This window comes from Salvelinus alpinus, chromosome 4 (assembly GCF_045679555.1).
Source record: "Salvelinus alpinus chromosome 4, SLU_Salpinus.1, whole genome shotgun sequence".
NCBI classification, from domain to species: Eukaryota; Metazoa; Chordata; class Actinopteri; order Salmoniformes; family Salmonidae; genus Salvelinus; species Salvelinus alpinus.
In genome coordinates, this window is record NC_092089.1 from 65,668,200 (window position 1) to 65,695,784 (window position 27,585).

The window sequence follows — 27,585 nt, forward strand, 5'->3', positions numbered from 1 at the left end:
CCAAATACGTATGCACTATTATAAAGGCATGATTACAGTGACCATTTACTTTTATGTATGAGCTGTTATGCACAACACAGTAACTGATGGTTATTGAGCATGAACTATATGCTGGTTACAATTAGGCCATTATGCACTATCACTGAATTCGCAATACTGGCATGATCACAATGGAAAGCTGTCAGAGTGTTGAACTAAACAAATCCATAGGAAACACAGTTCAGACATTCTAGAGCGAAGCCCACTGCTCAATATTTGAAATATAACCACAGGGCAAGAGAACCATAATAACATTTGCTTGTGAAATCATTGAAGTGTTTTTTATTTATTTTTTGGGGAATGAATAATGTGTCTTATATATTTATTACAACAAGATTTCTCAAGTAAGCCCACACCTTCCAATCTGAGTTCTGGATAAACGTTGTGATCATTCCCAAAGCTAAGAGGAGTTTTCATTAGTGTAGTTAGACCACTGGGAACGGCATTGATCACAGAAATAAACTCTCTGAAAGGTATTGGAAACTCTTTCAATGTTATAAATTGTTCATATGTGAGAATATTGCCCCTGTTGTTGAAAACATCAAGAACAAAGTCAATGTTCCTCTCATGCCAGCTGGGGTCGAACAATGACTTATTCCTTACAGTTATGTCTGAATTATTCCACAAAAGAGCTTTATGTGGGGAAAAATTGTGCAGGAAACATATTTTCCAGCCCATTAAAAAGCTTGTAGGTGAAACCTAGCCAATTTAGCAGGTAATCTTTCAGGAATATAATTACATTTCAGCAAAAACTGAAGCCCTCCCAACTTAACAAACACATTATTTGGAATGAAATACCATATTGAATTAGTATTAATCAAACATATTTTCAACCAGTTTATATTGAAAGTGTTATTTATGTCAACAAAATCCAACACTTCCAGACCGCCTTCAGCTCTTTAGTTAGAAAGGACTGACTTTTTTAGTTTGTGAGACTTATTTTTCCAGATGAAGTCAAGAAAGGTCCTATTGATCTCTTTACCAGTAGCAGGATTTAAACATAACGATAATGAGGGGTAACCAAAACGAGACAGTCCCTCTGCCTTGGACAGAAGTACTCTCCCAAGTATAGAAAGATCTCTTTGTAGCCAATTATTGAATATATTTTTGAAATGATTGAAGTGTAAGATTATGAAATGAGAATCAGTGACATCATTCATATTCTGAGGTTGTGAGAGCCGATTGTTCATGCTCACCTGGTTATCCCCATTATCATTGATCAGATTGTCCCTCTGCGCGTGGGGGAGAGTCTGTGTTCCGTCCAGACTAATGATGCTCTGACTGCAAGGTCTGACGTATTTCATATCACTCTTTCTGGAGTCAGTAGTTCCACATACCTCGTAATTATATACGTGTCGCAGTGTCCCAGTGCCACCTACGTCAGCGTAAAGGGGCGGGTAATACGGAATAACTGGGAGATTCCCGTTGGATTTGTAAAACATGCGCTCACGTCTCCATCTGTAGCATTTCACTGACAGGATGGCTATGATGGACACAATAAAGAAAAAAGAGACTACAGCCAAAGCCAAGACTAAGTAAAAAGTCAGGTTGTCATTGTACTCCTTGTCGTGCGTAAAGTCAGTGAACTCCGACAGCACTTCAGGGAAGCTGTCCGCCACCGCCACGTTAACATTGACTGTAGCTGAACGAGAGGGCTGCCCGTTGTCCTCCACTACAACAGTAAGCCTTTGTTTCACAGCATCTTTATCATTGACTTGTCGTATAGTTCTTATTTCACCATTCTGTAAGCCCACTTCAAACAGCGCCCTGTCTGTTGCTTTCTGCAGTTTATACGAGAGCCAGGCATTCTGTCCAGAGTCCACATCAACAGCCACCACTTTAGTAACAAGATAGCCCACATCTGCTGAACGAGGCACCATTTCAGCCACCAGAGAGCTGCTAGTCTGGACTGGGTACAGAACCTGAGGCGCGTTGTCGTTCTGGTCCTGGATCATTATTTTCACAGAAACATTGCTACTGAGAGGAGGGGAGCCTCCATCCTGCGCTTTTACGCGGAACTGGAAATCCTTGATCTGCTCGTAGTCAAAAGAGCGCACTGCATGGATGACTCCGCTATCAGCACTAACGGACACATATGAGGAGACGGGCACTCCGTTAACCGAGGAGTCCTCCAGTATGTAAGAAACACGGGCATTTTGGTTCCAGTCAACGTCTCTTGCGTTCACTGTGAATATAGAGAGGCCCGGTGTGTTGTTTTCTATAATGTAGGCCTCATATGAGCTCCTCTCAAAGACAGGCGCGTTGTCATTCACATCTGATATGTGTAAGGTGAGAGTGACGCTGCTGGAGAGCGAGGGCACGCCCTCATCAGAGCACGTCACACTGATGTTATACTCAGAGGCTCTCTCTCGGTCCAAGTCACTATCAGTTACTAGACTGTAAAAGGCGTTAGATGTTGATTTAATAGTGAATGGGACGTTCTCATTTATGCCACAGTGAACTTTACCATTACTTTCTGAATCAGGGTCGTTCACGCTCATCATAGCTATTACTGTGTTCGGACGGGAATCCTCTGGTATTGAACTTGATTTGGAAATCAAATTGATAACAGGACTATTATCATTCATGTCACTAACATCTATGATTATTTGACTCGAGTCTGACAGACCTCCCTGATCTTTTGCCTCAATAAATATTTGATAATGTTTTTGTTTTTCATAATCTATATGACCAATCAATTTCAATTCGCCGCTGTCACGGTCTAACTCAAACAAATCCGATACACCAGCGGTGCCACTTGACGTAGAGTAGGTAACAAGACTATTAGACCACTTGTCCGCATCAGATGCGCTGACCGTAGTTAACACGGCTCCTCTAGGAGTGTTCTCAACAACAGTGGCTTTGTAAATCTCCTGGGTAAAAACCGGAGCATTGTCATTCGCGTCTTGTATTGTGACATGGATTTGCAGCGTCCCAGTCATCTGTGGCTCGCCTCCGTCCATTGCTGTTAGCACTAATTCAATATTCTCTTGTTCCTCTCGATCTATTGGCTTCTGTAAAACCATCTCTACCTTTTTACTACCATCTGGCTGGTTTTTCAGTTGTAATTTAAAGTGATTCGTGGGTTTAAGGGCGTAGGTTTGAAGACCGTTAACACCAACATCCGAATCCACTGCCCTCTCCAGCATAAATCTGGCTCCGGTACCTGCAATTTCACTAATCTCAAATTTCATTTCATTTTTTCCAAAACTGGGAGAGTTATCGTTTATATCTGTGATCTCAATCGTTATTGTATATAATTCCATTGGATTCTCTAAAATCATTTGAAAATCAAGGGCGCAAGGCGTCGTCTGTCCGCAGAGAGCTTCACGGTCTATTTTCTCTCTGATAAGGAGAACTCCCCTTTCTTTATTCAGCTCGATGTATTCTGCGCTGTTTCCAGTATAAATACGAGCTTTACCTGATTTCAGTCTTTTGATATCTAAACCCAAATCCTGCGCTATGTTACCGACTAAAGAGCCTTTCGCCATTTCCTCTGGAATGGAGTAACTGACCTGCCCGTGCACTGAACTGAGAGAGAGGACCGAGATAAACAACAGTACTTGCCGTGTCATTGTTCTATCCGACATTTTCCCTTCACCATGAAACAACAAGCAGGTTATACTCCGTAAAACAGACTGCAATATTCCATTAGTTAACAGTCGAAAACATCAAAGGTAATTGACAAAAAATGTCACAATTCTGGAACAAAAGAATCTCAGGCTGGTGTCTCCGTGCTTGGTGTTCTCTCTAACTCGGACTGCGCGCTCTGCGTGGGGCTCTTTCTCTCTCTAATATGTCGAGATGACGGGGGAGGTACTGCTGCAAATCTGCTCTAAAACTGCAACACACTGACCGACAGCGGCCCATTGAGTTCAATGAAATGAACTACACAATATTAATTAAAGAAAATGTATAGAGGTATTTTCGGTCAACAATAGTACTTTCAAGTTTAAACTAGCCCACTGACAGAACATATCAAACATTACACGACCTTAATTCTCATCAATGGCAATATACATCTAATGCCATATATATTCTGAAATACTTCAGCGTTCTATTAAGTTAAAGTAACATCACAAAGCATATCCCATGGCAAGAAAAATGCATGAAATATTAAACAAGAAGCTAATGCAGAATCTAAATGAAATGACGACACAGTATATCAGAGGAGTATGATAAGATGAATGTGAGTGAAGTAGGCCGATTGAATGTTAACACGGAGTCAAATAGCAACACGTCTTCACTTGAATCATGTCACCGACATAACACATTGAAGGTACATAGGCCTGTCAGTCGTTGCTCAAAATAGATTTAGATTGTTCTAGACAAGCGGGAAAATGTTGACACACTCGTGTAGTTGTGAATTATGCACTGAGAACCATCTCTGACTTTAGTTCTACATCACACTTTGACGTTTGAATGGAACTCTCACTGGAGCTCAATGAAAGAAAAGCGGCGCTGTCCACAGCCCTGGTGCTGAGAAGGACAGAAGTAGGCGATCTGAAAATGCAACCGGCATATGACGAAAGGCTGTAAGCAAGAACACTTGAGTAAATAGTACAAATCATTTTCATCAACACCAACCTCTAGTGGAGAGTCTGGTTCATCCAAGATGTTCCTTTCACTCTGCATCCGCTGCATCGTCCCTGTAGAGCTGGGGTCCATTATCAGTACGTTCTGACTACAGGGTCTGGCGAACTGACAGTCACTCTTTCTTGAGTCAGTCGTCCTGCACACCTCGTAATTGTACACGTGCTGTAGAGTTCCTGTCCCCAAAGTGTCTGCGTAACGCGGTGGATAATACGGAATAACCGGGAGGTTGGAATGATAGAGGATGCGAGACTGTCTCCATCTGTATATTTTCACTGATATAATAACAACTAAACATGTGATGAACAGAAATGAGACTACAGCCAAAGCCAAGACTAAGTAAAAAGTCAGGTTGTCATTGTACTCCTTGTCGTGCGTAAAGTCAGTGAACTCCGAGAGCACTTCAGGGAAACTGTCCGCCACCGCCACGTTAACATTGACTGTAGCTGAACGCGCGGGCTGCCCGTTGTCCTCCACTACGACAGTGAGCCTTTGTTTCACAGCATCTTTATCATTGACTTGGCGTATAGTTCTTATTTCTCCATTCTGTAAGCCCACTTCAAACAGCGCCCTGTCTGTCGCTTTCTGCAGTTTATACGAGAGCCAGGCATTCTGTCCAGAGTCCACATCAACAGCCACCACTTTAGTAACAAGATAGCCCACATCTGCTGAACGAGGCACCATTTCAGCCACCAGAGAGCTGCTAGTCTGGACTGGGTACAGAACCTGAGGCGCATTGTCGTTCTGGTCATGGATCATTATTTTCACAGTCACATTGCTACTGAGTGGAGGGGAGCCTCCATCCTGCGCTTTTACGCGGAACTGGAAATCCTTGATCTGCTCGTAGTCAAAAGAGCGCACTGCATGGATGACTCCGCTATCAGCACTAACGGACACATATGAGGAGACGGGCACTCCGTTAACCGAGTCCTCCTCCAGTATGTAAGAAACACGGGCATTCTGGTTCCAGTCAGCGTCTCTGGCTTTCACTGTGAATATAGAGAGGCCCGGTGTGTTGTTTTCTATAATGTAGGCCTCATATGAGCTCCTCTCAAAGACAGGCGCGTTGTCATTCACATCTGATATGTGTAAGGTGAGAGTGACGCTGCTGGAGAGCGAGGGCACGCCCTCATCAGAGCACGTCACAATGATGTTATACTCAGAGGCTCTCTCTCGGTCCAAGTCGCCATCAGTTACTAGGCTATAGAATCCATTAGATGTAGATTTAATGGTGAAGGGAATATTTTCATTTATCCCACAGTTCACCTGACCGTTATGGTCAGAGTCCGGATCGTTAACGTTGATCATAGCTATAACTATATTTGGGCTCGAGTCCTCAGCTATTGAACTAGACTTTGACATTATATTAATAACGGGACTGTTGTCGTTGACGTCAATAATATCTATGATTATTTTACTAGAATCGGATAGCCCTCCCTCATCCATTGCCTCAATAAACATTTGATAATGTTGAGCTTTTTCATAATCTATTTGACCAATGAGTCTAAGTTCACCACTGTCGCTGTCTAACTCAAACAGATCAGTACTGCTGGACAAAGAATAGCTAACGAGACTATTTGATCCTTTATCCGCGTCAGATGCGCTGACTTTCGTCATCAAGGTTCCTTTCGGCGAATTTTCAACAACGGTTGCTTTGTATATCTCCTGCGTAAAAACCGGGGCATTGTCGTTCGCATCTAATACAATGACGTGTATCTGCACTGTTCCAGACAACTGAGGCTCACCTCCATCGAGGGCGGTTAAGACTAACGATATCTGCTCCTGTTTCTCTCGATCTAAAGGCTTCTGTAAAACCATCTCTACCTTTTTACTCCCGTCAGGTTGATTTTTCAGTTTTAACTGGAAATTAGCAGTGGGATTAAGGATGTAGCTCTGGAGACCGTTCACGTCAACGTCAGGATCCATCGCCCTCTCCAGCATAAACGTAGAGCCAGGAACAGCGGATTCGCTAATTTCAAAACGTCTCTCGTTCTTTTTAAAAGTAGGAGAGTTATCGTTTACATCTGTAATCTCAACAGTTACTCGAAAGAATTCCATGGGATTTTCTAAAATAATCTGAAAATGCAGTGCACAAGGCGTCGTCTGTCCGCAGAGCGCTTCACGGTCTATTCTCTCTTTGATAAGGAGAACTCCCCTTTCTTTATTCAGTTCGATGTATTCTGCGCTGTCTCCAGTATAAATACGAGCTTTACCGGATTTCAGTCTTTTGATATCTAAACCCAAATCCTGCGCTATGTTACCGACTAAAGAGCCTTTCGCCATTTCCTCCGGAATGGAGTAACTGACCTGCCCGTTCACTGAACTGAGAGAGAGGACCGAGAAAAACAACAGTACTTGCCGTGTCATTGTTCTGTCTGACATTTTTCCTTCCCCACGAAACAACAAGCAGTTTATAATCCGTAAAAAAGTCAGTAATATTCCATTCGTTTCTAGTTCAAAACATCAAAGGTAAACGACTCAACAATAAACAATTTTGGAACAAGAGAATGGCAGCTCTGTATCTCGGTATTAGTGTTCTCTGTAACCCGGACTGTGCGCTCTGTGTGCGGCTCTGTCTCGGTCTAATATATCGAGATGATGGGGGAGGTACTGCTACTGCAACACATTTGCTATGGAACTGCAACACTAACCAACAGCGTCCCTCTGAGTTCAACCCACTGAACTACAGATACACTTTTGAAAAAATTAAAATATTCGAACACACTTGGGAAAGTTTGAGTCTCCAAACTATAAAACACAGTACAACTATGCCAACAACACAAACAGGCCAATGTATTGATGATAAATGAAAACCAATATGTCAATGAGATGTGAACAAACAAGGTCTAAAGATAATACACGTTGAGAGAAACTGCTTCTTTAGAAAACTGCAGGCTCTCTGATTGAAATACAGATTATTTGCAACGCACCGCTGTCCAACGCCGTGGTGCTGAAATGACCACATATCAGTGGATTATAGAGTATTTATGACCATGGAAACTTCCCAGGTACACAGACTTGATTTCAAACAGATGAAATCACCGATAGCCTACATATAGACCTATATGAAACATACAGTTTTAGGGAAAATAACTATTATTCAAATATAACAGACCTCTATTGCGTAGTCTGGTTCATCCAGGATGTTCTTTTCGTTCTGCATTCGCTGCATCGTCCCTGTAGAGCTGGGGTCCATTATCAGTACGTTCTGACTACAGGGTCTGGCGAACTGACAGTCACTCTTTCTGGAGTCAGTCGTCCTGCACACCTCGTAATTGTACACGTGCTGTAGAGTTCCTGTCCCCAAAGTGTCTGCGTAACGCGGTGGATAATACGGAATAACCGGGAGGTTGGAATGATAGAGGATGCGAGACTGTCTCCATCTGTATATTTTCACTAATATAATAACCACTAAACATGTAATGAACAGAAATGTGACTACAGCCAAAGCCAGGACTAAGTAAAAAGTCAGGTTATCATTGTATTCCTTGTCGTGCGTAAAGTCAGTGAACTCCGAGAGCACTTCAGGAAAGCTGTCCGCCACCGCCACGTTAACATTGACTGTAGTTGAACGAGAGGGCTGCCCGTTGTCCTCCACTACAACAGTGAGCCTTTGTTTCACAGCATCTTTATCATTGACTTGGCGTATAGTTCTTATTTCTCCATTCTGTAAGCCCACTTCAAACAGCGCCCTGTCTGTCGCTTTCTGTAGTTTATACGATAGCCAGGCATTCTGTCCAGAGTCCACATCAACAGCCACCACTTTAGTGACAAGATAGCCAACATCTGCTGAACGAGGCACCATTTCAGCCACCAGAGAGCTGCTAGTCTGGACTGGGTACAGAACCTGAGGCGCGTTGTCGTTCTGGTCCTGGATCATTATTTTCACAGTCACATTGCTACTGAGTGGAGGGGAGCCTCCATCCTGCACTTTTACACGGAACTGGAAATCCTTGATCTGCTCGTAGTCAAAAGAGCGCACTGCATGGATGACTCCACTATCAGCACTAACGGACACATATGAGGAGACGGGCACTCCGTTAACCGAGGAGTCCTCCAGTATGTAAGAAACACGGGCATTCTGGTTCCAGTCAGCGTCTCTGGCTTTCACTGTGAATATAGAGAGGCCCGGTGTGTTGTTTTCTATAATGTAGGCCTCATATGAGCTCCTCTCAAAGACAGGCGCGTTGTCATTCACATCTGATATCTGTAAGGTGAGAGTGACGCTGCTGGAGAGCGAGGGCACGCCCTCATCAGAGCACGTCACACTGATGTTATACTCAGAGTCTCTCTCTCGGTCCAAGTCACTATCAGTTACTAGACTGTAAAATGTGTTAGATGTTGATTTTATTGTAAAGGGGATTTTCGCATTTATGCCACAGTGAACTTTACCATTACTTTCTGAATCAGGGTCGTTCACGCTCATCATAGCTATTACTGTGTTCGGACGGGAATCCTCTGGTATTGAACTTGATTTGGAAATCAAATTAATAACAGCACTATTGTCATTCACGTCACTAACATCAATTATTATTTTACTTGAGTCTGAAAGGCCTCCATTGTCTATTGCTTCTATATCAATCTGATAATATCTGGCTTTTTCATAATCAATTGGGCCATCTAATATCAAATCCCCATCTGCATTTATATGAAACAATTCTGAACCACTGTCCATACCATTCGAAATTAGATAGGACACTTCACCATTTATTCCTTCGTCTGCATCAGAAGCACTAACTGTAGTGACAACAGTTCCTTTTTGTGAATTCTCTGTTATTGTTGCCGTATAAACTGTTTTGGTAAAAACCGGCGCATTGTCGTTTGCATCTAACACGGTTACGTGTATCTGCATTGTACCAGACATTTGAGGTTTGCCTCCATCCAAAGCAGTTAACAACAACGACATATGCTCCTGTTTCTCTCTATCTAAAGGTTTCTGTAAAACCATCTCTACCTTTTTACTTCCGTCGGCCTGACTATGTAATTTCAGAATAAAATTGTCTGTGGGTTTCAGCGAGTAGGTTTGGAGACCGTTTAAACCTATGTCTGGATCGACTGCTTTCTCTAACACAAATTTAGAGCCAATCACCGCCGACTCACTGATTTCCAATCTTCTCTCAGCCTTTTTAAAACTGGGAGGATTATCGTTTATATCTGTGATCTCAACAGTTACCGGGTACAATTCCATCGGGTTTTCAAGAGAAATCTGAAAATCCAGTGCACAAGGCGTCGTCTGTCTGCAGAGCGCTTCACGGTCTATTCTCTCTTTGATAAGGAGAACTCCCCTTTCTTTATTCAGCTCGATGTATTCTGCGCTGTTTCCAGTATAAATACGAGCTTTACCTGATTTCAGTCTTTTGATATCTAAACCCAAATCCTGCGCTATGTTACCGACTAAAGAGCCTTTCGCCATTTCCTCCGGAATTGAGTAACTGACCTGCCCGTGCACTGAACTGAGAGAGAGGACCGAGATAAACAACAGTACTTGCCGTGTCATTGTTCTGTCCGACATTTTCAATGCGATATCAAACAACACAATCGTTATAATCCGTAAAGAAGTCTGTAATATTCCACTGGTCCCCAGTGCAAAACGTTTAAAAAAATGGTCCCAAAATCCACCACGGTTGAACAAAAGAATCGCAGCCCTTAGTCACCGTGTTAGTGTTCCCTGCAATCCGGACTGCGCGCCCTGTGTGTGTCTTTCTCTCTCTAATATATCGAGATCATGGGGGAGGTACTGCTGCAAATCTGCTCTAAAATTGTAACACACTGACCAACAGCGTCTCTCTGAGTTCAATGCACTCCACTACATAAAATAAAAACATTACAACATACTTAAGGTTTCAGTTTACAAACGATAAATACCGTATTGTTCTTATATCAACAACTAAGCCAATGTAAATATGACAAAACAAAGTCAGTGAGATATTAACAAACAAGGTCTAGTAAAATACACGTTGCATTAAAATATTCTACAATAGGAAACTATTTGCTACGCATTGAAATAAACCCTATTTGCCAAGAGCCGCTGTCCATGACCATGGTGCTGAAATGGCCCCACATGTAGAACGAAGAGCATTTCTGACCATGGAAAGTCCCCAGGTATGACACATACTAGATTTCAAACAGATGAAATCGCCGATGCATTTAGACAGACACGTGAAACATATAGTTTTATGGAAAAGATAAAGACTCAAATATAACAGACCTCTATTGGGGAGTCTGGTTCATCCAGGATGTTCTTTTTGTTCTGTATCCGCTGTATCGTCCCTGTAGAACTGGGGTCCATTATCAGTACGTTCTGACTACAGGGTCTGGCGAACTGACAGTTACTCTTTCTGGAGTCAGTCGTCCTGCACACCTCGTAATTGTACACGTGCTGTAGAGTTCCTGTCCCCAAAGTGTCTGCGTAACGCGGTGGATAATACGGAATAACCGGGAGGTTGGAATGATAGAGGATACGAGACTGTCTCCATCTGTATATTTTCAACGATATAATAACCATTAAACACGCGATGAACAGAAATGAGACTACAGCCAAAGCCAAGACTAAGTAAAAAGTCAGGTTGTCATTGTATTCCTTGTCGTGCGTAAAGTCAGTGAACTCCGAGAGCACTTCAGGGAAGCTGTCCGCCACCGCCACGTTAACAATGACTGTAGCGGAACGAGAGGGCTGCCCGTTGTCCTCCACTACAACAGTGAGCCTTTGTTTCACAGCATCTTTATCATTGACTTGGCGTATAGTTCTTATTTCTCCGTTCTGTAAGCCCACTTCAAACAGCGCTCTGTCTGTCGTTTTCTGCAGTTTATACGAGAGCCAGGCATTCTGTCCAGAGTCCACATCAACAGCCACAACTTTAGTAACAAGATAGCCAACATCTGCTGAACGAGGCACCATTTCAGCCACCAGAGAGCTGCTAGTCTGGACTGGGTACAGAACCTGAGGCGCGTTGTCGTTCTGGTCCTGGATCATTATTTTCACAGTCACATTGCTACTGAGTGGAGGGGAGCCTCCATCCTGCGCTTTTACGCGGAACTGGAAATCCTTGATGTGCTCGTAGTCAAAAGAGCGCACTGCATGGATGACTCCGCTATCAGCACTAACGGACACATATGAGGAGACGGGCACTCCGTTAACCGAGGAGTCCTCCAGTATGTAAGAAACACGGGCATTCTGGTTCCAGTCAGCGTCTCTGGCTTTCACTGTGAATATAGAGAGGCCCGGTGTGTTGTTTTCTATAATGTAGGCCTCATATGAGCTCCTCTCAAAGACAGGCGCGTTGTCATTCACATCTGATATCTGTAAGGTGAGAGTGACGCTGCTGGAGAGCGAGGGCACGCCCTCATCAGAGCACGTCACACTGATGTTATACTCAGAGTCTCTCTCTCGGTCCAAGTCGCTGTCAGTTACTAGGCTGTAAAAACCATTTGATGTAGATTTAATAGTAAATGGAATGTTTTCATTTATGGAGCACTCTACTTTACCATTATCACCCGAGTCTGAGTCTTGAACATTGATAATTGTTACAACTGTGCCAGACACAGAATCTTCTAATATTGCATTTGTCTTAGACATTATATTAATGATTGGTTTGTTATCATTTAAATCAGAAACATCGACGATTACTTTGCAAGAATCTATGAGTCCTCCCGCGTCTCTAGCTTGAATGTCAATTTGATATTTTTTCATTCTTTCGTAATCAATATTTCCTGATAGACTCACTACACCGTCATCATTATCAACTTCAAATAATTCAGCACCGCCTTCGACGATGTTTGATATGGAATATGTCAATTTTCCGTATGAATCCTGATCAGCATCAGTCGCGCCTACTGTAGCTACAATGGTGCCTTTAGGCGCGTTCTCTGTTACACTAGCCTTGTAAACGGCTTGGGAACAGACAGGAGCGTTATCATTGGCGTCTAGTACAGTGATGATTATCCGCATTGTTCCTGATAGCTGAGGCTCTCCTCCGTCTACTGCTGTTAAAATCAGCGATATCTGCTCCTGTTTCTCTCGGTCTAGAGGCGTCTGCAAAACCATTTCCACATTTTTACTACCGTCAGGTAAAATGTGTGATTTTAAAACGAAATTATCGGTTGGTTTTAGGGTGTAGCTCTGCAGGTCATTCACACCAACGTCATTATCAACTGCTCTATCCAAAACGAACCTAGCTCCGGGCTGTGATGACTCACTTATTTCGAATTTCATTTCATTCTTTTTGAAACCCGGTGAATTATCATTGATGTCTGTGATCTCAATCGTTATGCTGTAAAATTCCAATGGGTTTTCGAGTATAATTTGATGGTGTAAAGCGCATGGCGTCGTCTCTCCACACAACGCTTCACGGTCTATTCTTTCCTTGATAAAGAGCACTCCCCTTTCTTTATTCAGCTCGATGTATTCTGCGCTGTCTCCAGTATAAATATGAGCTTTACCTGATTTCAGTCGTTTTATATCCAAACCCAAATCCTGCGCTATGTTACCGACTAAAGAGCCTTTCGCCATTTCCTCTGGAATGGAGTAACTGACCTGCCCGTTCACTGAACTGAGAGAGAGGACCGAGATAAACAACAGTACTTGCCGTGTCATTGTTCTGTTCGACATATCCTTTTCACAATTAAACCATAAACACCATATAATCCGTTAAACAATTTGCAGTATTCCGTTAAAAGTACGTTCAGAAAATAACACAATTCTCTGCCAATAATCCGTCTCACTGGAACAAAAGAATCCAAGATCGTAGTCTCCTTGCTCAGTGTTCTCTGTAACCGGACCGTGCGCTCTGCGTGCGGCTCTCTCTTTCTCTTAATATATCGAGATGACGGGGGAAGTACTGCTGCAAATCTGCTCTAAAACTGCAACACACTAACCAACAGCGTCCCTCTGAGTTCAATCCACTGAACTACAGATTGCCTTAAAACAATAAACGCACCGCAACATATTGTATATGAGTGTCACGCCCTGACCTTAGATATCTCTGTTTTTCTATATATTTTGGTTAGGTCAGGGTGGGACTAGGGTGGGTACGCTAGTTTTATATGTCTAGGGTTTTTGTATGTCTAGGGTTTTTGTATGTCTATGGGTGTTGTATGTCTAGGGGTTTTGTATGTCTATGTTGGCCTGATATGGTTCCCAATCAGAGACAGCTGTTTATCGTTGTCTCTGATTGGGGATCATATTTAGGTTGCCATTTTCCTCGTTTGTGTCGTGGGATCTTGTCTACATTGAGTTGCCTGAGTGCATACCAGTAGCTTCACGTTTCGTTTGTTCTTTATTTATTTATTTATTTTGGTTTGTTTTGGTGAGTTTTGATTTATTAAAAATATGTGGAACTCTACCCACGCTGCGCCTTGGTCTCATCCTTACGACGATCGTGACAATGAGAAGGTTTGAGCATCCGAAGGATAGAATACAGAATACTATTAGGTGAAATCAACACATATAGGTCAATGTATGATGACAAATGTAAACCAATATGTCAGGGGGATGTGGGCAAAGAATGTATAACGAAAAGCACGTTGCGTGAAACTAGACTACTGTGGTAGACAACAAAGCAACCATTTGAAATTCACCCTCTTCGCAAAGAAACTCTGTCCATGATAGGGCTTCTGAAATGGCCACATATCAGTGGAACGAAGAGCAATTCTGACAGACTCGATTGCAAATAAAATGTAGACATTTACGGAAAATGTAATGACTAAAAAATAACAGATTTCTATTGGGGAATCTGCGGAGGGCCCACATCGTGCGCCTTTACGCGGAACTGGAAATCCTTGATCTGTTTATAGTCAAAAGTATAGTCCTATCAAATTTAACCCAACCCAGTCATGTGACCTGTATTAACACATGAACAACTGTAAACATAGATCCCAGAGGATGTGGACAAGCAATCTCCAACAAGATACACGTTGCTGAAACGACAGAATAGAAAACCGGATGTATGGACGCTAGTGTGCTTTCTATAGAAATACACATGACTGATATAGATTTAGGAATTGCATTCTTATAACAGCGAACTATCCATGTGAGTTGGTGATGAATTTACAACATCAGTGGAATAAATAGCATTTATGTACACGGACAGTTTCCAAATTAAAAAGACTCGATTGTAAACAGTTAAACACGATAAAACAATAAATTAGACATACAAATATAGCTTTGAGGGAAAATGAATTATTCAAATACAACAGACCTCTAACGGCGAGTCTGGGTCATCCAAGATGTTCTGTTCACTCTGGATCCGCTGCATCGTCCCTGTAGAACTGGGGTCCATTATCAGTACGTTCTGACTACAGGGTCTGGCGAACTGACAGTCACTCTTTCTGGAGTCAGTCGTCCTGCACACCTCGTAATTGTACACGTGCTGTAGCGTTCCTGTCCCCAGAGTGTCTGCGTAACGCGGTGGATAATACGGAATAACCGGGAGATTGGAATGATAGAGGATGCGAGACTGTCTCCATCTGTATATTTTCACTGATATAATAACCACTAAACACGTGATGAACAGAAATGAGACTACAGCCAAGGCCAAGACTAAGTAAAAAGTCAGATTGTCATTGTATTCCTTGTCGTGCGTAAAGTCAGTGAACTCCGAGAGCACTTCAGGGAAGCTGTCCGCCACCGCCACGTTAACATTGACTGTAGCTGAACGAGACGGCTGCCCGTTGTCCTCTACTACAACAGTGAGCCTTTGTTTCACAGCATCTTTATCATTGACTTGGCGTATAGTTCTTATTTCACCATTCTGTGAACCCACTTCAAACAGCGCTCTGTCTGTCGCTTTCTGCAGTTTGTACGAGAGCCAGGCATTCTGTCCAGAGTCCACATCAACAGCCACAACTTTAGTAACAAGATAGCCAACATCTGCTGAACGAGGCACCATTTCAGCCACCAGAGAGCTGCTAGTCTGGACTGGGTACAGAACCTGAGGTGCGTTGTCATTCTGGTCCTGGATCATTATTTTCACAGTCACATTGCTACTGAGTGGAGGAGAGCCTCCATCCTGCGCTTTTACGCGGAACTGGAAATCCTTGATGTGCTCGTAGTCAAAAGAGCGCACTGCATGGACGACTCCACTATCAGCACTAACGGACACATATGAGGAGACGGGCACTCCGTTAACCGATGAGTCCTCCAGTATGTAAGAAACACGGGCATTCTGTTTCCAGTCATCGTCTCTGGCTTTCACTGTGAATATAGAGAGGCCCGGTGTGTTGTTTTCTATAATGTAGGCCTCATATGAGCTCCTCTCAAAGACAGGCGCATTGTCATTCACATCAGATATCTGCAACGAGAGAGTGACGCTGCTGGAGAGCGAGGGCACGCCTTCATCAGAGCACGTCACACTGATGTTATACTCAGAGGCTCTCTCTCGGTCCAAATCACTGTCTGTTACTAGGCTATAGAAGCCGTTGGCTGTAGATTGAATGGTGAAAGGAATGTTTTCACTTAAAACACAATTCACCACTCCGTTATTATCAGAGTCGGGGTCGTGGACACTCATTACAGCGATAATCGTATGAGAAGGGGAATTTTCTGCTATTGATTTAGAAGTTGACATCATGTCAATCAAAGGGCTGTTGTCGTTAACGTCTACAATGTCCACCACTAATTTACTGGAATCTGAAAGACCGCCTTGATCTTTTGCTTCTATGTCAACCTGGTAATGTTTAGCTGTTTCATAGTCGACCTTGCCTATCAAACGTACTTCGCCATTGCTTTCATCTATTTCAAATAAATCCAAAATACCATCGATACTACTTGATATTGAGTAAGTGACTAAACCGTTTGATCCATTGTCTATATCAGTTGCACGAACTGTAGTTAATAAAGTACCCCTCTTCGAGTTCTCGACAACACTCGCCTTATATATTGCCTGTGTAAAAACCGGAGCGTTGTCGTTTACATCCAAGACTGTGACGTGTACCTGCACTGTTCCAGACATCTTAGGCTCACCTCCATCGAGGGCAGTCAAGACTAACGATATCTGCTCCTGTTTCTCTCGGTCAAGGGGCTTCTGCAAAACCATCTCTACCTTTTTACTTCCATCAGCCTGACCTTGTAATTTTAAAATAAAATGTTCGGTTGGATTAAGGGAGTAGCTTTGGAGTCCATTTGCTCCTATATCAGAATCAAAAGCTCTTTCCAAGACAAATTTAGCTCCGATCACAGCTGATTCACTTATTTCGAATTTCATTGCATTTTTTTTGAAAACAGGAGCATTGTCATTGATATCGATGATCTCAATTGTGACTCGATAAAATTCTATTGGGTTCTCCATAATAATCTGAAAATGTAGTGCGCAAGGCGTCGTCTGTCTGCAGAGCGCTTCACGGTCTATTCTCTCTTTGATAAGGAGAACTCCCCTTTCTTTATTCAGCTCGATGTATTCTGCGCTGTTTCCAACGTGAATACGACCATTACCTGATTTCAGTCGTTTTATATCCAAACCCAAATCCTGCGCTATGTTACCGACTAAAGAGCCTTTCGCCATTTCCTCGGGAATGGAGTAACTGACCTGCCCGTTCACTGAACTGAGAGAGAGGACCGAGATAAACAACAGTACTTGCCGTGTCATTGTTCTGTCCGACATGTTCCCTTCACCATTAAACCACAACCACCATGCAATCCGTTAAGCAATTTTAAATATTCTGTTAAATATAAATCCAGATAACAACAATAATGTCTTCCAATAATCCTTATCGCTGGAACAAAAGAATCGCAGCTTGGTGTCTCCGTGCTTAGTGTTCTCTATAACCCGGACTGTGCGCTCTGCGTGCGGCTCTTTCTCTCGCTAATATATCGAGATGACGGGGGAGGTACTGCTGCTAATCTGTTCTGAAACTGCCACACACTGACTGACCAACAGCGTCCCTCTGAGTTCAATGCACTGAACTACAGCTATTCTTAAGAAAGAAACAATTCTAAAATGTTTGGGAAGGTTTGAGTCTCCAAAAAAGAATGTACAGCCCAATCATGTTTTACCCAACCCAGTCATGTGGGCTATATTAACACATGAACAACTGTAAACATAGATACCACAGGATGTGGACAAGTAATCTCAAACAAGATAAACGTTTCTGAAACTATAGGGTACATCACAACCGGAAACGACTTTAGAAAACCGGATGTATGGTAACGTGGTTTTTATACAAATACACAATTAGTTACATAGATTTATGAGATGAACTCTTATTGTATCAAATGTTTGTATGATCTTGACAACGGTGAAGACGTCAATACAATTCACCGTTTCCTATGTCAAAGGTCTCTCTTTGCGAAGCACCGCTGTCCATCTCAGTGGTGCTGAATTGGCCACATCAGGGGAATGAACAGCATTTCTGTCCACGGAAAGCTTCCAAATGTAAAGACTCGATTTAAAAACAGTTAAAGACGATTATAAAAATGCATTACACACAAAAATACAGCTGTAGGGGAAAATTCATTATTTAAATATAACAGACCTCCAATGGCGAGTCTGGTTCATCCGGGTTATTCTGTTCACTCTGCATCCGCTGCATCGTCCCTGTAGAGCTGGGGTCCATTATCAGTACGTTCTGACTACAGGGTCTGGCGAACTGACAGTCACTCTTTCTGGAGTCAGTCGTCCTGCACACCTCGTAATTGTACACGTGCTGTAGCGTTCCTGTCCCCAAAGTGTCTGCGTAACGCGGTGGATAATACGGAATAACCGGGAGGTTGGAATGATAGAGGATGCGAGACTGTCTCCATCTGTATATTTTCACTGATATAATAACAACTAAACACGCGATGAACAGAAATGAGACTACAGCCAAAGCCAAGACTAAGTAAAAAGTCAGGTTGTCGTTGTACTCCTTGTCGTGCGTAAAGTCAGTGAACTCCGAGAGCACTTCAGGAAAGCTGTCCGCCACCGCCACGTTAACATTGACTGTAGCTGAACGAGAGGGCTGCCCGTTGTCCTCCACTACAACAGTGAGCCTTTGTTTCACAGCATCTTTATCATTGACTTGGCGTATAGTTCTTATTTCTCCATTCTGTAAGCCCACTTTAAACAGCGCCCTGTCTGTCGCTTTCTGCAGTTTATACGAGAGCCAGGCATTCTGTCCAGAGTCCACATCAACAGCCACCACTTTAGTGACAAGATAGCCAACATCTGCTGAACGAGGCACCATTTCAGCCACCAGAGAGCTGCTAGTCTGGACTGGGTACAGAACCTGAGGCGCGTTGTCGTTCTGGTCCTGGATCATTATTTTCACAGTCACATTGCTACAGAGAGGAGGGGAGCCTCCATCCTGCGCTTTTACGCGGAACTGGAAATCCTTGATGTGCTCGTAGTCAAAAGAGCGCACTAGATGTATGACTCCACTATCAGCACTAACGGACACATATGAGGAGACGGGCACTCCGTTAACCGAGGAGTCCTCCAGTATGTAAGAAACACGGGCATTCTGGTTCCAGTCATCATCTCTGGCTTTCACTGTGAATATAGAGAGGCCCGGTGTGTTGTTTTCTATAATGTAGGCCTCATATGAGCTCCTCTCAAAGACAGGCGCGTTGTCATTCACATCTGATATCTGCAACGAGAGAGTGACGCTGCTGGAGAGCGAGGGCACGCCCTCATCAGAGCACGTCACATTGATGTTATACTCAGAGGCTCTCTCTCGGTCCAAATCACTGTCTGTTACTAGGCTATAGAAGCCGTTAGATGTAGATTGAATGGTGAAAGGAATGTTTTCACTTAAAACACAATTCACCACTCCGTTATTATCAGAGTCGGGGTCGTGGACACTCATTACAGCGATAATCGTATGAGAAGGGGAATTTTCTGCTATTGATTTAGAAGTTGACATCATGTCAATGAAAGGGCTGTTGTCGTTAACGTCTACAATGTCCACTACTAATTTACTGGAATCTGAAAGACCGCCTTGATCTTTTGCTTCTATGTCAATCTGGTAATGTTTAGCTGTTTCATAGTCGACCTTGCCTATCAAACGCACCTCTCCATTACTCTCGCTAATTTGAAATAAGTCCAAAATACCAACTTTGCTACTTGATATTGAGTAAGTGACTAAACCGTTTAATCCATTGTCTATATCAGTTGCACGAACTGTAGTTAATAATGTACCCCTCTTCGAGTTCTCGACAACACTCGCCTTATATATTGCCTGTGTAAAAACCGGAGCGTTGTCGTTTGCATCCAAGACTGTGACGTGTATCTGCACTGTTCCAGACAACTGAGGCTCACCTCCATCGAGGGCAGTTAAGACTAACGATATCTGCTCCCTTTTCTCTCGGTCGAGGGGCTTCTGCAAAACCATCTCTACCTTTTTACTTCCATCATCTTGCCCATGTAATTTCAGAAGGAAATGATCAGTTGGGTTAAGGGAGTAGCTTTGAAGTCCATTTATTCCTATATCAGAATCAAAAGCTCTTTCTAGTACAAATTTAGCTCCGGTCACAGCTGATTCGCTTATTTCGAATTTCATTGAATCCTTTTGGAAAACGGGAGCATTATCATTGATATCGATGATCTCAATTGTGATTCGATAGAATTCTATTGGGTTCTCCATAATAATTTGAAAGTGTAAAGCACAAGGCGTCGTCTGTTCGCAGAGCGCTTCACGGTCTATTCTCTCTTTGATAAGGAGAACTCCCCTTTCTTTATTCAGCTCGATGTATTCTGCGCTGTTTCCAACGTGTATACGAGCTCTACCCGACTTCAGTCTTTTGATATCTAAACCCAAATCCTGCGCTATGTTACCGACTAAAGAGCCTTTCGCCATTTCCTCCGGAATAGAGTAACTGACCTGCCCGTGCACTGAACTGAGAGAGAGGACCGAGATAAACAACAGTACTTGCCGTGTCATTGTTCTGTCCGACATTTCTCACTGCACAATTAAATCACAAATACCGTAAAGGTCCGTTAAGCAATTTGCAATATTCCGTTTCACGTAAATCCAGAAAATAACACAATCTTCCGCCAATAATCCGTATCTCTGGAACAAAAGAATCGCAGCTCGTTCCGTGCTTAATGTTCTCGGTAACCCGGACTGCCAGCTCTGCGTGCGGCTCTTTCCCTCTCTAAGACATCGAGATGACGGGGGAGGTACTGCTGTAAATATAAAACTGCAACACACTGACTAACAGCGTCCCTCTGTGTTGAATGGAATGAACTACAGAAAACGAGAAATATTCCACCATATTTGAGATGGTTTGATTGTCCGTGGGATCAAATACAGCACTATGATGCTATATCAACACACATAGCCTCATGAATGAATAACAAATGCAAATCAATATATCTGAGGGATGTGGAGAAAGAACGTCTAACGAAAGACACGTTCCGTGATATTATGTTAATATAGGAAGCTACAGGCTACCTATTGAAATAGAGCCTTTTTGAAAGTGTTGCTGTCCATGGCCTTGGTGCTGAAATAACCACTTATTGGTGGAATGAAGAGCATTTTTGACGGATTCAATTTCAAACAAAAATCGCACAACACATTTAGACATAGGATACACATTAGAAAACTGGTATTGGGGAAAAGATAATAACTCAAATATAACAGACCTCTATTGGGGAGTCTGGTTCATCCAGGATGTTCTTTTCACTCTGCATCCGCTGCATCGTCCCTGTAGAGCTGGGGTCCATTATCAGTACGTTCTGACTACAGGGTCTGGCGAACTGACAGTCACTCTTTCTGGAGTCAGTCGTCCTGCACACCTCGTAATTGTACACGTGCTGTAGCGTTCCTGTCCCCAAAGTGTCTGCGTAACGCGGTGGATAATACGGAATAACCGGGAGGTTGGAATGATAGAGGACACGAGACTGTCTCCATCTGTATATTTTCACTGATATAATAACAACTAAACATGTGATGAACATAAATGAGACTACAGCCAAAGCCAAGACTAAGTAAAAAGTCAGGTTGTCATTGTACTCCTTGTCGTGCGTAAAGTCAGTGAACTCCGAGAGCACTTCAGGGAAGCTGTCCGCCACCGCCACGTTAACATTGACTGTAGCTGAACGAGAGGGCTGCCCGTTGTCCTCCACTACAACAGTGAGCCTTTGTTTCACAGCATCTTTATCATTGACTTGGCGTATAGTTCTTATTTCTCCATTTTGTAAGCCCACTTCAAACAGCGCCCTGTCTGTCACTTTCTGCAATTTATACGAGAGCCAGGCATTCTGTCCAGAGTCCACATCAACAGCCACAACTTTAGTGACAAGATAGCCCACATCTGCTGAACGAGGCACCATTTCAGCCACCAGAGAGCTGCTAGTCTGGACTGGGTACAGAACCTGAGGCGCATTGTCGTTCTGGTCATGGATCATTATTTTCACAGTCACATTGCTACAGAGAGGAGGGGAGCCTCCATCCTGCGCTTTTACGCGGAACTGGAAATCCTTGATGTGCTCGTAGTCAAAAGAGCGCACTGCATGGATGACTCCGCTATCAGCACTAACGGACACATATGAGGAGACGGGCACTCCGTTAACCGAGGAGTCCTCCAGTATGTAAGAAACACGGGCATTCTGGTTCCAGTCAGCGTCTCTGGCGTTCACTGTGAATATAGAGAGGCCCGGTGTGTTGTTTTCTATAATGTAGGCCTCATATGAGCTCCTCTCAAAGACAGGCGCGTTGTCATTCACATCTGATATCTGTAAGGTGAGAGTGACGCTGCTGGAGAGCGAGGGCACGCCCTCGTCAGAGCACGTCACACTGATGTTATACTCAGAGTCTCTCTCTCGGTCCAAGTCGCCGTCAGTTACTACAGTAAAGAAATTATTCGATGTTGACTTCATCGCAAAAGGAATGTTTTCGTTCATAGAGCACTGCACCCTGCCATTTTCACCAGAATCAGGGTCTTGAATATTCATCATTGTTACTACAGTCCCAGGTGTAGCATCCTCAGATATGCTGTTTGTCTTTGACATGGTATTAATGGCTGGTCTGTTATCATTTGTATCCATTACTTCAATAATCACTTTGCACGCGTCAGAGTGTCCTCCCTGGTCTGTCGCCTGAACGTCTATCTCATAATGTTTCATTTTTTCATAATCAACATTCCCAACTAATCTCATGACGCCATCTTTTTCGTCTACCTCAAATAGTTCAGCAGCACCCTCGGCAGTATTCGATATAGAGTATGTGACCCTTCCGTTAGGACCTTGATCGGCATCAGATGCACTGATTGTGGTTAAAACGGTGCCTTTAGCAGCACCCTCTGATATACTGGCCGTATACTCTGCCTCGGCACAAACAGGAGCGTTATCATTGGCGTCAAGTACAGTGATGATTATCTGCATTGTTCCTGATAGCTGAGGCTCTCCTCCATCTAACGCTGTTAATGTCAGAGAAATATGCTCCTGTTCCTCTCGGTCTAGAGGTTTCTGTAAAACCATCTCTACGTTTTTACTACTACCAATTTTACTGTTCGGTTTTAAAATAAAATGATCAGTGGGTCTAAGGTAGTAGCTTTGAAGGCCATTTATACCTACGTCATTATCAATCGCTCTCTCCAAGACGAATCTAGCACCCGTTAAAGCAGACTCGCTTATTTCGAATGTCATTGCATTCCTTTTAAAAACCGGAACATTGTCATTGGTATCCGTTATTTCAACTGTGATGCTGTAAAATTCCATTGGATTCTCCAGAATAATCTGAAAATGTAGCGCGCAAGGTGTAGTCTGTCCGCAGAGCGCCTCGCGGTCTATTTTCTCTCTGATAAGGATAACTCCCCTTTCTTTATTCAGCTCGATGTATTCTGCGCTGTCTCCTGTATAAATACGAGCTTTACCTGATTTCAGTCTTTTGACATCTAAACCCAAATCCTGCGCGATGTTACCGACTAGAGAGCCTTTCGCCATTTCCTCCGGAATGGAGTAACTGACCTGCCCGTGCACTGAACTGAGAGAGAGGACCGAGATAAACAACAGTACTTGCCGTGCCATTGTTCTGTTCGACATTTTCCCCTGCACATGAAAAGTCAATCACGTTATAATCCGTAAAACAGTCTGTAATATTCAGTTTGGTTTCAGTGCTGATAAACAAAGCACAATGTGTCCAAAAATCGTATCGCCTGAACAAAAGATTCGCAGCTCCGTGTCTCCGTACTTAGTGTTCTCCGTAACCTGGACCGGGTGCTCTGCGTGCGACGCTTTCTCTCTCTAATATATCGAGATTACGGGGGAGGTACTGCTGCAAATCTGCTCTAAAACGGCAACACACTGACCAACAGCGTCCCTCTGAGTTCAGACTATTAAATTACAGAATTGAACATAGAAAGACAAACACACCAGAGTTGGGAATGTTAGGGCCCACATAAGAGAGGCAGAAAACTTAATTGAATTAAAACATAAGTTAGTTGAAATCAAATCAAATAATTTAAATATAGTAAGACATTGTTAGTTTGGCAAAAAAAAACCTAAGCCAACGTATGTGGGTTAAATCTTTTGTCCAATGGAAAATAATTTCAAAAAAGGCAGATGACCTATGTAGCAAATTAGGCTAAAGTATCATTTGAGGGCTCACTAATGCAATAAAGTGAGCATAAAGTAAACAAAATGGACACTAAATTGTTTGTCTTTCACAGATACCATTTAAAACAATCTCAGACACGTAATAAATGAACACAATTAAGTCACTGGTAACCATATAGACGATATCAATTAATTATCTTGGTCAATGCATGTAGGCCAAATGTACATACAGATCCCGGAAAGACGTGGAAAAAGAAAGTCTGAGCCTATCCCCACACACATGGAATTGCAATTACAACAGAACACAATGTTAGACTGCAGGTGAAACAGGAAATTAATGGAATATTGTGCATTAAATACACGTAGCCTATCATGAATGTCATGAAATACAAACGATATGTTTGCTTGATCTTTAAAGGATGGTATTATCTTTACCATCAACGATGATTCAGCTACAATGCAAGTCACCCCATTTGCAAAGTGCCGCTGTCCATGACTGTGATGCTGAAAGTGCAATAACGATGGAAAGAAGAGCTTTTCGGACAGGGGGAATAAAATCAACTCGAACGATGCTTTTAAAGATGTCAATGGTTAGAAATGGAAATAGATTACAGACCTCTATTGGGGAGTCTGGTTCATCCAGGATGTTGTTTTCACTCTGCATCCGCTGCATCGTCCCTGTAGAACTGGGGTCCATTATCAGTACGTTCTGACTACAGGGTCTGGCGAACTGACAGTCACTCTTTCTGGAGTCAGTCGTCCTGCACACCTCGTAATTGTACACGTGCTGTAGAGTTCCTGTCCCCAAAGTGTCTGCGTAACGCGGTGGATAATACGGAATAACCGGGAGGTTGGAATGATAGAGGATGCGAGACTGTCTCCATCTGTATATTTTCACTGATATAATAACCACTAAACATGTGATGAACAGAAATGAGACTACAGCCAAAGCCAAGACTAAGTAAAAAGTCAGGTTGTCATTGTATTCCTTGTCGTGCGTAAAGTCAGTGAACTCCGAGAGCACTTCAGGGAAGCTGTCCGCCACCGCCACGTTAACATTGACTGTAGCTGAACGAGAGGGCTGCCCGTTGTCCTCCACTACAACAGTGAGCCTTTGTTTCACAGCATCTTTATCATTGACTTGGCGTATAGTTCTTATTTCTCCATTCTGTAAGCCCACTTCAAACAGCGCTCTGTCTGTCACTTTCTGCAGTTTATACGAGAGCCAGGCATTCTGTCCAGAGTCCACATCAACAGCCACAACTTTAGTGACAAGATAGCCCATATCTGCTGAACGAGGCACCATTTCAGCCACCAGAGAGCTGCTAGTCTGGACTGGGTACAGAACCTGAGGTGCGTTGTCATTCTGGTCCTGGATCATTATTTTCACAGTCACATTGCTACTGAGTGGAGGGGAGCCTCCATCTTGCGCTTTTACGCGGAACTGGAAATCCTTGATCTGCTCGTAGTCAAAAGAGCGCACTGCATGGATGACTCCACTATCAGCACTAACGGACACATATGAGGAGACGGGCACTCCGTTAACCGAGGAGTCCTCCAGTATGTAAGAAACACGGGCATTCTGGTTCCAGTCAGCGTCTCTGGCTTTCACTGTGAATATAGAGAGGCCCGGTGTGTTGTTTTCTATAATGTAGGCCTCATATGAGCTCCTCTCAAAGACAGGCGCGTTGTCATTCACATCTGATATGAGTAAGGTGAGAGTGACGCTGCTGGAGAGCGAGGGCACGCCCTCATCAGAGCACGTCACACTGATGTTATACTCAGAGTCTCTCTCTCGGTCCAAGTCACTATCAGTTACTAGACTATAGAAATTGTTTGAGGTCGATCTCATCACAAAGGGAATATTGTCCTCAATAGAGCAATGCACTTTACCATTTCCATCAGAATCTGGGTCTTGAATATTCATCATTGTTACGACCGTGCCAGGTTTAGCATCCTCAGATATGCTGTTTGTTTTTGACATAATGTTGATGGAAGGTTTGTTGTCATTTATATCGATTACGTCAATAATCACTTTACAGGAATCGGTGTTACCTCCTTGGTCTCTGGCTTGAACGTCAATTTGATAATGTTTAGTTCTTTCGTAATCAACATTCAGGTTTAATTTGACCACTCCATCCTCTTTACCAATCTCAAATAGCTGGGCTGCTCCAGATTTTGGAACATGATAGGTAACTGTTCCATATGAACCTTGATCAGCGTCAAATGCAGTGACTGTGGTTAAAACAGTGCCTTTAGTCGCGTTCTCCAATACACTGGCCTTATAAACGGCTTGGGAACAGACAGGTGCATTATCATTGGCGTCTAGTACAGTGATGATTATCTGCATTGTTCCCGATAGCTGAGGCTCTCCTCCATCTACTGCTGTTAATGTCAGATATATGTGCTCCTGTTTCTCTCGATCTAAAGCTTTCTGCAAAACCATTTCAACATTTTTACCACCGTCTGGCAAATTTTGCGTTTTTAAAATGAAATTATCGGACGGTTTCAGAGAATAGCTATGAAGGCCGTTAACGCCAACGTCGTCATCAATTGCTCTTTCTAAGACAATCCTTGTTCCCGTTAAAGCGGACTCGCCTATTTCATATTTCATTTCACTCTTTTCAAAAATAGGCGAATTATCATTTACATCGGTTAACTCAATTGTTATGCTGTAAAATTCCATGGGATTCTCTAAAATGATTTGCAAATGCAATGCGCAAGGCGTCGTCTGTCTGCAGAGCGCTTCACGGTCTATTCTCTCTTTGATAAGGAGAACTCCCCTTTCTTTATTCAGCTCGATGTATTCTGCGCTGTCTCCAGTATAAATATGAGCTTTACCTGATTTCAGTCTTTTGATATCTAAACCCAAATCCTGCGCTATGTTACCGACTAAAGAGCCTTTCGCCATTTCCTCTGGAATGGAGTAACTGACCTGCCCGTTCACTGAACTGAGAGAGAGGACTGAGATAAACAACAATACTTGCCGAGCCATTGTTCTGTCCGACATTTTCCGTATGATATCAAATAATACAAACCGTATAGTCCGTTAAGAAGTCAGTAATATTCCATTCGTTTTTAGTTTAAAAAAAATCAAAGTTAAATGCCTCAACAATCCTGAAAAAAAATCTGGAACAAAAGAATCGCAGCTCGTTGTCTCCGTGCTTGGTGTTCTCTGTAACCTGGACTTTGCGCTCTGCGTGCAGCAGTTTCTCTCTCTTAATACATCGAGATGATGGGGAAGGTACGGCTACAAATCCGCTCGAAAATTGTAAGACACTGACCAACAGCGTCCCTCTGAGTTCAATCCACTGAACTACAGATATTCATCAGAAAAATATGAAACATATTTGGGAAATAATATTATGCCATTTAAAATAAGAAGCCAATCTATTAATGACAAACGGAAACCAATATGTAAGTGAGATGTAGACAAACAAGATCTAACAAAAATAGGCGTTGAGTAAACTGATACTATAAGAGA

The 27,585-nt window shown here is 43.0% G+C and overlaps 1 protein-coding gene across 26 annotated transcripts in view; it reads right to left on the bottom strand.

The window, feature by feature from the left end:
* The window catches only part of LOC139574169 (protocadherin gamma-C5-like), a 197,251-nt gene that overhangs the window by 79,926 nt on the left and 89,740 nt on the right, over positions 1-27,585 (bottom strand). Inside the window, exon 1 of one of the 26 annotated variants that reach the window (XM_071398442.1) lies at positions 24,718-27,295. The exons of 18 other annotated variants lie outside the window; for them this stretch is intronic. In XM_071398442.1, the coding sequence (XP_071254543.1) occupies positions 24,718-27,111 (2,394 nt within the window). In that variant the 5' untranslated portion in view covers positions 27,112-27,295. Of the gene's footprint in view, positions 1-1,235; positions 3,816-4,626; positions 7,215-7,747; positions 10,329-10,840; positions 13,426-14,828; positions 17,432-18,099; positions 20,700-21,188; positions 23,771-24,717; positions 27,296-27,585 lie in introns of those variants that run through there. 7 more of the 26 variants (XM_071398435.1, XM_071398432.1, XM_071398434.1 and 4 more) reach the window with 7 other exon arrangements.